Genomic DNA, 12,802 nt, shown 5'->3' with positions numbered 1-12,802 from the left:
GGAAGGTTACAACTCATAATTTAAATAATAATGAAAACAATTAAGGAAAAGAATAATAATTATTCAAATTATCAATTCCCAAAAGACAGGCCAACTTAAAAATAAACACCATCAACATAACCGTATCATACATGGGCTGAAAAGTCTCGAGTTTATTCAGTTATATGGCGCTATTTATTTTCAATTCACCTCATTGTATGTAAGTACCAAACTTCGAAAGCACCTGGTCAAATTTCATGGCAATCTCTTATTTAGTTTGTGAGTTCTTGCTCCAAGTGATACGCAAACTTTTTTTATTTCCTAAACAATGGATCAAAAACGATTTCTTGTTTTAACTTTACAATGCTGCTTGGTGAGAAAAAAAATACCAATTTACTTAATCCTAAAGGGACTAGATGACTTAGAATCAAAATTCATAGAAGCACTGGTTTTTTCAAAAGGAAATGGAACTTCAAATCTCTTATTGCTAGCAAAACTACAAATTATGAACCCTTAGCTACTGAAGAGATAAGATCAATTACCATTTCAGCTATTGCAAGGTATGCTACCTTCCCTTTAATGGTTCCGGAAACCTCTGCATCTAGATGGAAATGTGGAGGTGATATTATTAGGTATTACCCCTCCATGTTGGCAATATAAAGGGGATTCAAAACGAGCGGTTTTTTCCAGTAGGGATTTTTGGACAGGCGCGCACGAGTTCTGTCAAATTCATACGTCATTTTTACTAAGTATTGTTTTACAATTCTTCATGGAAAGATATACGCCACAACAACGTGTACACATAATTCAATTGTACTATGAAAATCAGCGTACTGTGAAAGTAGTTTTTCGTAAATTACGCCCAACTTATGGTCATCATAATCGACCTTCAGAATCCACAATTCGCATAATAATCGAAAAATTTGAAGGGGCAGCAACTTGCTGGGATGTCCTGTCGTCTGGTAGGCTACGTACAGCTCGCAGTGTAGAAAATATTTCGGCCGTAGCCGAGAGTATAGCCGAAGATCGTGAAGAATTGATTCGCCACCTTTAACAGACTTTTTGGTACCTCAAATTGAAGCACATGGTCTCCACGATATTTGGTTCCAACAAGACGGTGCCACTTGCCACACAGCGCGCGTAAGAATGGATTATTAGGACATCATTTTGGTGACCAATTAATTTTACGTTTTGGCCCGGTGAATTGGCCACCAAGATCGTGTGATATCACACCTTTGGACTTTTTTCTTTGGGGCTACATAAAAGCAAAAGTCTATGTGGGTAAACCAGCTACGATTGAAGCATTGGAAGCAAATATTGAGCGAGTTATTCGTGAGATTCCGGTCGCAATGCTCGAACGCGTCATCGAAAATTGGTGCAAAAGAATGGACCATTTAAAGGCAAGTTGCGGCCAACATATGAAGGGGATTATATTCTAGAAATAATTGTAAAGGATTGCTTTTTCAGTTCATAATGAAGTTTTGACCATAATATAATATTTTATGTGTTTTATTTCTACAATCCAAAAGCCGCTTGTTTTGAATCACCCTTTATTTAGACTCTTTAAAGTGGATTGTAAGATCTTACAAAGCTTTTAAAAATAAATAGTCTTAGTATAGAGACTATAGGTACTTTTAATGGTGAATTGTTTCTTATATTGTATTCATGTTTGCTTCTGTCTCGGTTTTTGTTATATGATTCTATGTGTGTTTTGAGTTGTGTATGTTGAAGGATTTTATTTCGTTCTTTTTGGTCTGTAATATATGTATAATGAATTATTAGGCTTTTTTGGAGAGGCATAATTATTAACTAAAATGTTTATTTATGTGAATTTTATTTTACGTGATCCTTCTTCCTTCATTTATTTCTTATATAATCTAAGCATCTAAAATAAAATCCTGAATATAAAAAATACTGTTGAAGCTAAGTAATTACTGAAAAAGTTTTATGGGAATTCCGTTTCATAAAGCGAATCAAAGTAATAATAATGTTATAAAAATAGCCAATTTTGATCGAAAAAAATTAACAGCGTGTTTTCTTTGTGACGCCCAAGAATTTTGAGACAATGTTTTATGTATAACTCATTAGTAATGATGGGCTATGATTTGAACAGGTAAAGAGGATATAAGTAAGTGTGGAAAATAAATAGAGAGAGGAGCATAAACGACTCCCTGATAAATCGAACAAATAATTATGATTGTAGAAGTGATAAAATTGCTTCTTCAAAAAATATATATATACTTATATGTAACTAAATGCATTAAGCCCCCATAGCATTTACCTACTTATCCTATGTATAACGTCGAGGCATTTTTTGATTGCATTACTAGATAAAAAAAGTTAATGAAACATCCAATTTGCATATACGGACATTAGGGTGAGGCTGTTGATTCGTCTTTGTCTAAAAAAGCTAGCCTTTTTTTATATTTATACAATGTATGTATCCAATATAGATATTTGTGCATTTTTATTGACATACATTCAAATCCAGTTAATCCAAACCTGCTATTTTTCATATGAAAATAAGTATTGTGCAAATTTTGTCGTGAATAGATATATAAATGTCAGGTCTTGAGAGGACATTTTATAAAATTAATAGAGTAAACCACTCATTCATTTTCACTCGTTAAGGTGCTTAAAAACGAAAAGTAAGAATTCAAAGCCCTAATTATCCGCAAAATATCCTGGAAGTTTTTAATTTTCTTCCAAAAAAATTAATTTTGGAAAAAAATTTCATAAACTAATTCCCCTTGTACAAAAGATTATTAAATATTCATGTCAGGCATTGAAGCATCATTTCATGAAAAAAATCATAGAGTTTTTATTTATTTCTGAAATCCCTACATTTTTTTGCATTAGTTTTAAAATTGTGCTGTTATTTGATGGTAATCTTCAGCTCGGTACGCGATAACAGTATAGCTTTTGTATACTTGCCATCCTTTTTTAAATTAAAAAATGATTTTTTCCATTCTTTTTCATAATTTGAAATTTAAAATTTTTTAGAATGACAATAACTTAACGTATAACGATGCAAGAGAGCTAAAATTGACGTTGGTATATCCAGTGTCCTGCAAAAATTTTAAATTAATGCATTTTATCCTAATTGAGTGCTTGGAACCGGATTTATTCGGTAAAAGTATTTAAAGACTTTGGAAAATTGACAAAAACTAATTATCTTGTTCACTAATTATCTTTGGTTTAAAATAAGAAATATTACCAACAAAGTTTTGCATATTTTGCATTAAATAACTATCTTTCTAAAACTTCTTAATAAAAAGTTATTTAAAGGCAAACAAAAACATACAAAAATTACCAAAGTTCGGTTTATTCAGTATATGGAGAGTGGTTTCGTCATTATCTGAAATGACTTTCAAAACTATGTCAAACAAAATTTTAAATGTGTAATAACAGAATGAAACAAAGATAAATTTTATTGCTTTTCAGATAAAGAAGTAATGGATTTGTCCATCCAATATCCAAAGTATATAACTCCCCATTTCGAGGCAACCAGTGTTTTTATCACATCTTTCAGTAAAAGTGTCATCCGGGGGAGGGGCAATCATGATTTTTATCCGTATTGATGGAAATACAAGCTGAAGAGAAATATAGAGAACAAAAAAATAATTGGCGCCAGCTTACAATTTGTCCCTAGGAAAATCATAATGGAAGAATGTCTTATTCCGTGATCTTAATCTTTTGGACTTTTCAATATGGGAGCATATTTAGTGCAAAGCCTGTAGAGACCAACACATCCAACCTGAAAACCTCTTTAAAGAGGATCTCCAGGACTTACAATACTAAAGCATGTACAACCTTCCGATTTACTTTTTGAACACCCGGGGTGTATACGATTGTTTGTTATTTTTACGTTCAGGTATCTTAGCATTTAATTTATATATTATAACGATGGACAAAAATATCTTAATTGTTTAAAAGATATCCTAATTGTTTCAAAATAATGATATAATACTTATTCTTCTACAAATTAAGGTAAATTGAATAAAAGTAATCTTTAAAAAAAAGTTAATTGGATACTCTCATCATATTTCGCTCTGTATAAATCCTTAAAATACAAAATAGGGCATACAAGTGTATAAGCAATTATTCATTCCTTTATGCTAAAGCTCACCAAACAGATTATTAAAAGGATGTATTGGATAATGATTGAATATAAATTTACGTGTAGAAAATAGTGATGTTACGGATTGCGGGTACAAACCGGTTCACAAACCGCTCTACTGAGAAAAGCAGGGATCCCGGAAACTGTTTTTCAGAACGCTTATTCCTTCATACTTTCAGGATATAGGGGCGTCTATCAGCTTGGTTGTAGGATTTTTTTTTTTTTTGGAAAAAAAAACTGTAAATATTACAATTTTTTTTTAATTTCAAAATTGAATTTTATAGAAAAAAATATCAAATATTTGGAATATTTTTTAATAAAAACTTTCAAACAACTATAGTATTTCACAGAACATTTTTTTTTTGAAAAAAATTTAAATACATTCAAAATATTCTTTTCTTATTTTTTGAAAAAAAAAACTAAATATTAAATTTTGTAGTAAAAAAGAATAAATCCTTAATTTTTACGGAGGGCTACGACCTGCCAGCCATCCCTTGTGGACGCCTTTGGGATATAAAATATGGCATTATAGCCCATGGTGTTTTTAAACACACCATTAATCAAACTAGTTTAAATATTAAATTTATGAATGAATAAAGATTTTTTTTTAATTATTTTTTTTTTTTGCCAACAACATTTATACTTATATAGATATAAAGTACTTTTAAAATAGATTTTTTTAGCTCTATTGATGGGATTTAATTAAAAAATATGATGCACTTCAACGCAAAAGGATACTTTTAATTATTTTTCTAGTTTTTTAGACATACTTTTTTATTAATTGCATTTTATATTAGAGTATCAAATGTTATCTAACTTAGAAAATTATTTTTCTTATTTTTTTTCCTAGAATGCTATATTTTTATTTTACTTTTTACTAGAAGAATAGTCGAGGAATATGTATGTATACATACTGCCAACTGATCTTCTTGTATACATATTTTAAGACATATAGATCAATTTTTTATTTAAAAATATCATTTCAATAAAAGAAAAGCTTGAAATGTTTAAATAATTATTTTTCGGTCTTGGACATAATGGATTAAGGTAACAGAGGTGATGGGGGAAGTAATACTTTTACAGTTTGAAAATAACATACTTGTAGGACCCTCTAGACGAATAAGTTAATTCATATACAGAGAAGGAAATTTATATTTTATTCCTTGCCAATTTTGTACGTTTGCCAGCTGATTAAGAAAATAAAAGTCAATCATTTAAATGGTAGGTTTGTTTCAACAGTATATGAACAAGAAAAACATTATTTGAAAGAGTAATAAATCACTGCTAAAGATTTTAAACGGAATTGAGGTCCAACGAATGACTAGGCGACTCCAATACCTGAATATTCTTCTGAAGGAGAAACTCTATGGTTTGTCATTGGTCATTCTTAGTTATGAAAATTGGATGTATTTGTTGGCTAAACTGTTTCTTCGGAGTTGGCAAACTGAAGAGTGAATTGTATTTTCCTCAGCTGATGTCATTAATACTAAATTTCTGAGGAGTGAAATTCTTTTTCTAGTAGATACAACATATAATTTATATAATATTCGAAACTAGATTGAACATTTGATTGTGTTCATAAAAGACAGAGAGTAAACTTATGGATTTGTTACAGATTTATAATTGTATGTCCTTATTGGACTCAAAGTAAAATTGAGGATTGACATTTGAGTACTTCTTATCTATTTCCTTGTTTATTTCCTTCTATCCCTCGCTCCTCTTCGCAGCTGCTTGTAGCTCATCTATTGAAACGTCGTGATAACTGAACTACTTTCTTCCTAAAAATCTTCAAACTGTTAGAGTTGCCATATTAAATTTCGGATATTTTTTAAGATGCTCCCAATTAGCTGATTGGTTTATTCAGAGACCTATCACGCGTCCAATGTGCAATCCCCTACTCTAAAAGAAGAAGGTTATGGCTCAAAATTTAAAAAAAAGGCGGTAAAGTATTTCTTTCACCTTAACAGAGAAGGGAAAAAAGTTGGAACGGTATCATGACGTTACCTCACTAAAACCAAAATTTACATTGTATCTTGTTGTCTGCTCTCAATATTTATATTGCCCTAATCAGTGTTCTGAACGATGATTGGTTTAATTAGAGTTAGCGTTTGTTCAGTTGTAAACAATTCCCAACAACTTTTAAATAATAACTCCATAGTTTGGAAGAATTGATTAACGGCTACCAATTGATCTTTTTATTTCTTTTTGGAGGAAGGGTTGAGATATATAATAAACGTCTCCAATGGTATATTTATTATACAGTGAAGGAAATATGTATTTTACCTCTTGCTAATTTTTTAATTTTGCCTACGTATTTTCAAAGAGATTGAGATCTGGAGAATGACTAGGCGTATTTTTTGGGCCATTGCTGTGCTGGAAGACTCATTACTCGAGCCATTTTCATTGACCTACCCTTAGAGAAGGATATGGTCGCCCAAAATTTGTTTGATTATGTACTTCCTCTCTTTTTTGAAGTCGTATTTTCCCCTTTGCAGAAAACTAGCCCATGTTTGAAAAGTGGGGGGAGATGATATTCTTGGAATATCTCAGCATTTTTTTTTCTACAAATATATTTTTGTTTAGTTTAGATAATGTTTCTCACTAATAAAATAAATGGACTATATATATTTTTGACCATATTTATCTTTGTCAGTGGGCAAACTCACAAAATCGGCAAGGGATCAAATAATTATTTCCTCTTTTGCATATATGTAGTGATTCTTCTATACATATCTTCCACTCAAAACCTAAATGTGCTTCTTGTTTAACTATATCTAGGCTCAAATGACTTTCAAGAGCAGTTATGACATCGTAAACCCATTAATCTTCTCTCCAGATGAAACATTTTCTCCATATTTGGGATGAAGCATATATGCCACTGCAAACGATGGCTTATACATAATTCCTGCTGCTTGTCCGACAGTATAAAATACTTATTTTTGTTCCAATTCATTTAGAAGTGAAATGGATAAGTTTATATTTATCTTAAGCATAATGTTAGCAAAAAAAAACCTCACATTCAACGATGCAACTTTTTGTTTGCATTTTTTTATATTTTGTATATTAATTTGTTTGTGTTATGTACTGATATGTTGAAGAATATATTTTTCAAATATAATATTTCTTTCTCCAGCAATCAACATTGAAAACTCCCAGTTTAACACTGTTTTTAATTAAAAATTCAAATTAATTCTCCAAAATTCTTATGGAAAGTTTACATGCTTCAAAATTCCTCAAATTTTGCAACCCTAGTTTTAAGTGATAATAAATTAGGATTTCTTACCTTGACAAACCAGGGTCGACGATGTTCAAATTTTTGGTACAAATCTAATTTTGAGAGTTCTACATCTAAGTCTAATGCTTTGATACACATTAAAACGGCTCTGCAATGAGGAGATCCAGGATTGTAATATAATTCAATGTTACTCCAACCCATCTCTAAAATAGCAAAGTGGAATAAATTTAATAAAAAGTTATCAAATATTAGAAAAATACAAATATCAAGAGGTGTAATATATATTGTTACAATAATATATTATTGAGTAGTTTGAAAAGTCCATAGTACAAATTTACACAATGATGTTTTGTGATGTTAATGTTAGCCGGTTGAACCCAGCATTGTTCGGAGTTATTAGGTGTCAACTAAGTTTGCTTTAATAACACAGTGCAAGATAATTTTTGCCGCCGGATAAAACCCACATTTATTATTGATACTTCAGCCATATAACACAAAAATGACGATTAAAATTCAAAGTAGATTTTCCTGTAAAAGCTTTTTGTTATCATGTTTTTGAATATAATTTCTATTTATAGCCATATTTAGTGATAAAATAACTAAGTTTATACAGGGTAGGACAGTAAAACGTGGGTTCGAGAGATGGATTTAGAAATACATCAATAATTTTATATTTTCAATAATTGTAGGAGGGGAGGAATGTTCAAAAATTATCATTCAGAGCCTTTACATGTCCCCAGAAGGCCATACAGTAATTGATGACAAACACCTCTGACAAGTTGTCCCATGCAGCCACTAAGGAAGACTTCGGTGATTCCACATTTGGGTGTGAGATCATGTTGGTTTTCATCTCCAAAGTACCCCTTATCATATATTTTTGGACCAGAATAGACCCATGTTATATGCACAGAACTTTTGGCACCTGGCGGACGTGTGAGAGGGGGCACCGTTCTGAATCTACATGTAGTTACCCCGCGTTAGTTGTTCTTCAGGTAAGGTAAGATGGTGTACCTTAGCACCTTAAGGAAGCCTTCTGGCTGATTTTCTGTCCAGCCTTGAAAAGGAAAGGAGGTACTTTCCTTCCATCAAAAACCACAACATCGAGGACCATTGTTTAGGGTGGATTTTTGGTGTGGTAAAGCCTTGGACCTCTTCTTTTGTTCCTACAAGACAGCAGTAATTCTGGTGGTTGTGAAATTGATCAACTCTGAAAATTTTCATGCACCTATCGAGTCTCCTGGTTTTCACACCCTCTGTTAGAAGGTTATGTAGGGTTCTAGTAAAAGAAACTCCCAGGTTTTGATTTATAGCCTTCTTGATGGTCCTAGGAGCAACAGAGAAGTCGTTGTCTAGACGATTCTTAGTGGGATCTTCCTTAATATTGTTTTCCAAAGTTAACAGGAGATTTATATGTCTCATTAAATTATTCCCTCCACTTCCTGACATCCGTGAGAGGTCATCTCCATTTTTTTTATATCGGTCAACTTAGAAAACCAAGGTCCTAGAACATTTAATAATGTCCGTAATCTTCATCACGTCAACTCCAGAATCTATTAAATTTGAGATGCGCTTCCTTTTTGCTTGTTGCTAGCTCATGATGATTAAATACCTAAATTATTAGTATAGTTTGTTTATGTACAAAGAACAGTGGAAACAGAAAATCAAAAAATAATCACTAAACCCTTCCAAAGTATTGAAAAATAAACATTAACAGTCCTTGTTTTGCTGTCCTACACTGTAGGAAAAAAAGGTAAGCTGAAAAAAAACAATCGAGCACTACCAAAAATAAACTACTTATTAAGCTATCTTATATACAAAAAATGTGTCTAATCATTAAAAAATCCAGGACCCTAATATTTTTTTCAATTGCTTTATATAATAGCATAAACTAAAGAATAAACCCGATATTGGGTCATTCCACGACAAATCGCTCAAAAAAGGGACATTTTTATGGAACCATCTCAATTTTTTTTGAAATTTTGCATATAGTTTAATTTTGAATAGATACTCAAAAATTTAAAACTTTAGTCTTCTTTGACCTCCATATCAGGAGCTAGAGGCTCCTAAAGTTCAATCCTCGAGGCCAGCATCCATGTTTTTAAACAGCTATTTCTCTTATATCTTTAATGATATCAATCTACTTTAAACGTGATTTAATAGATATTTACACATCAATTATTTTATATCTTATGCTTTTACACAATAAAATGTCTGTTTGACCTTGAGGTCACGAGGTAAAATCTTTTACCTTAAAAATTTCAAATAGGATATACTTCAAATTTTCTCAAATTTTCATGAAATGTCCGTCAACATATAAAATAAAACTTATTAACTCATATCTACCGAACCAAATTTACAATTTCAATAAAATATAGACTAATGAAAAGATCACGAGATAAATTTCTAACTTTATTTCTGTTATCAAGAATTAACAAATAATTTATAATGGCACACAATAATTTTTTTTTTTCTTACAGCCACTGTATTTTATATATAATTTCTAAATTAATATTTAACTTTTTTTTGGTGTAGTGATAACTCTTTCAACTATCGATACCTCAGAAGCAGTAAAATTTTTCACCTGTAAGGAAAATTTCGACACTGGGATAAATTAGTCAAACTTCAGAGTTCCAGGTATAATGGTAACCCTTTTGCCTATCGTTTGAGTACCAATTCTTGATTATATTCACTACATTTGGAATATGCAAAATTTATATTCTTAATATTTTCTTCACAAAATTTATAAAATCCCATAGAAGTAAAAATTGGTTCCGAGTTTTTCCTTCTGAACAACCTGTAGACTTTCTTGACTCACTAACCGTTTAATTGTACCTCCTAAACCATCACATGGTCCTTTTCCATGACTTGTTGCAAAAAAAAAAATAATCCATTCTCTGAGATTCCAAAATCTTCTTAGTGTAGCAAAGGTTTAAGAAGTTCTTACAATTTTTATATTGTCCTGTACATCTGTCCAGAAAAGTATTTTATGTACTTAATGTATGGCAAGGTTTCTTTAATAAATTGGATAAATTTTTTGATATATAAATGGACGCTCGTAGTATCGTGAGTGTTACAAAGATATCAACAAAGTTTTATGTTTTAATCTGGGTTTTTTTGCTTGAAATATCCAACAAAAGGGTGAAGTGTTACCATAGAATTGTTCCAATGAAAACTTTGCACCTCACCCTGAACAACGAAAGAAAAATTATCAGAAAAGTCACAAACCACTACCATTTCTCCATCTTCTAACCCTTTCTTCGCTCTTTTAAAGCTGAAGGATTGCATTTTGGTTATAAAAGTATGCAGTTGATATTTTTGACGACCTTTTGTAAAATCTTCGACGAAATCTTGACTAGATTTCACTAATGTTTCCAGTTGTGACCTATCTGTATGTGTCCATCTTCTATAAGCTATTTCATCAATCATATTTTCCTCCAAAATCTGAGACAATATATTTTTAATTTTAATTTCGTCACCACACATTCCACATTGGCGGATATAGCATTCTATAGAGAGGACAACTACATTGGAGAATAATGAGGAAATCATCTAGTGATTGAAGTTTAACATTATTTTATTCTGAATTTTCCATCCAACAAAATTTATTAAAAGCTTCATATTCTCGTGAATTACACAAACTCATACAGAATATGTCCCAGAACTTCCGACTAGTACACATTCCTGAGGTCTAAACTCTGCAAACTTCGAAAAACCAATTTTGTATTGTGGATATGTTGTTTGAAGAGGTGATGATGAGCTTCTCTTTTGCTCTTTGATCTTAGCTCCATTCTTATAAACACACACGGTATCTTTTTGTCCTGGCATTATCCTGCTCACATCTTCAGATTTATAAAGGTTGATCACGTCTTGAGCAACATGTTCATCAATTCTGAAGCCTCTTTTTGGATTCGGATCTGCTAAAATTCCTTTGTCCATGGTCAACTTCTTGGCAAATTGGGCAAAATGATATTTCGTTTTGAAAGTATTTTGTATTTTCCTATAGGTCAAATATACGAAACGATAGTCAAGACCTTAATTTTTTCGCTTTTTTTTTTGAGTTATTAAATTTATCCTGTAAATCTTTGATGAGTTGATCAAACTCTTGAACTTTTAATGCGTTTGTAGTTTCTTCGTCTACATTTATATCCGAAACTAAATCCATCCCTCCATAAATATTTATTAATTTGTTTTGAATGGATTTCGATGTTTTTTGTGCCTTTTCTTGGACATATTTTGGAGTCATATGACTAACCCTTTTTGTAGGACCTTCTCCTAATATAGATAAACATTTATTGAATTCCAAAACTGCCAGTTTGGGATTGCTTGGTTCGTCAGCATCACTTTCGTTAGAAGAATTTAAGGACCAATGTGTCGTTTTCAATAGCAGTATCTATTTTGGGAGGTTTTTCGTTTTTTAGCTTATCCTCACATGGGCGGCATATATTTCTTGATGTTAACGACCATTTTTTGACAAGGTCCTCAGGAACTAATCGAATATTTTTCCAGATTCGTGTTTTATGTTTATTAAATGGATCACTGATGTTCCATTTTGAAAATGATTTTCTATGTCGAAACTAAATAAGTAACTGTCCAGATGTTTGCTAATACGTAATTAAAGTATTCCCAATCCTTAGTTTCAATAAAGTACTTGATCATTTTTATTTTCCTAACTTATTCATCTCCACCAGCTACACTCCCCCTCCCCCCTTTGATTAAACTCATACATTATATTTGAATCTAAAAATTATTTTAGCCTATACACATATAATCAATGCATTAGTGAGTGGCGCTCAATTGAGCCAAGTATTTGGATTATTATAAGCTATTGCAAATAATGTATGGTTTTCAGAAATTGTGTGGTACACTTGAACTTGTCTCAATACACACTGTTTAAGAACTACTACCCATTAGCACTTAATATTATCTCATTTGCATGTGGTAATGAGAATTTTATCAATTTTATAATTGTTATTCAAAGATATTTGAATATTTGGCAGAATTGCCGTTCGATCTAATCAAGCCCAAATGTTACCTTCTGATTTATAGACTTATCACTTATACAATTAAGACCATTGTATTTTACTAAATCTATATAACATAATAAAAAATATAAATGAGTATAAATTTGTCTCTCCACAATTCTAAATTAATTATCTTTTCTAATATTGTACCCAATTTTTGTACATCCCATTCTTAGTATTTCGCTTATAGGGTTGACCCAAATTTAAAAGTAGCCCCAAAACTGTTTTGAAATTAATTAATATATGTTGACTATTAAATCACGTTTAAAGTAGATCGATATCATTAAAAATACAAGAGGCTTGAACTTTAGGATCTTTTTACTCCTGATATGGAGGTCAGAGACAACTAAAATTTTAGATTTTTGAGTTTCTATTCAATATTAAGCTATATGCAAAAATTTCAAAGAAATTGGAGATGGTGCTGTTTGACGATGGATCGATTTGACG

The 12,802-nt window shown here is 31.2% G+C and overlaps 1 protein-coding gene across 1 annotated transcript in view; it reads right to left on the bottom strand.

Moving 5' to 3' along the window:
* LOC121132538 (glutathione S-transferase 1) overlaps positions 1 to 12,802 on the bottom strand; it is a 96,762-nt gene that overhangs the window by 67,979 nt on the left and 15,981 nt on the right. Inside the window, exon 2 of the mRNA XM_040727961.2 lies at positions 7,383 to 7,537. Coding sequence (XP_040583895.1) covers positions 7,383 to 7,535 — 153 coding nt within the window. The 5' untranslated portion in view covers positions 7,536 to 7,537. The remainder of the gene's footprint in view (positions 1 to 7,382; positions 7,538 to 12,802) is intronic.

This window comes from Lepeophtheirus salmonis, chromosome 2 (assembly GCF_016086655.4).
Source record: "Lepeophtheirus salmonis chromosome 2, UVic_Lsal_1.4, whole genome shotgun sequence".
In the NCBI taxonomy this organism is placed as follows: domain Eukaryota; kingdom Metazoa; phylum Arthropoda; class Copepoda; order Siphonostomatoida; family Caligidae; genus Lepeophtheirus; species Lepeophtheirus salmonis.
The sequence above is the reverse complement of the archived record's forward strand: the minus strand, read 5'-3'. Positions and strand labels throughout refer to the sequence as shown.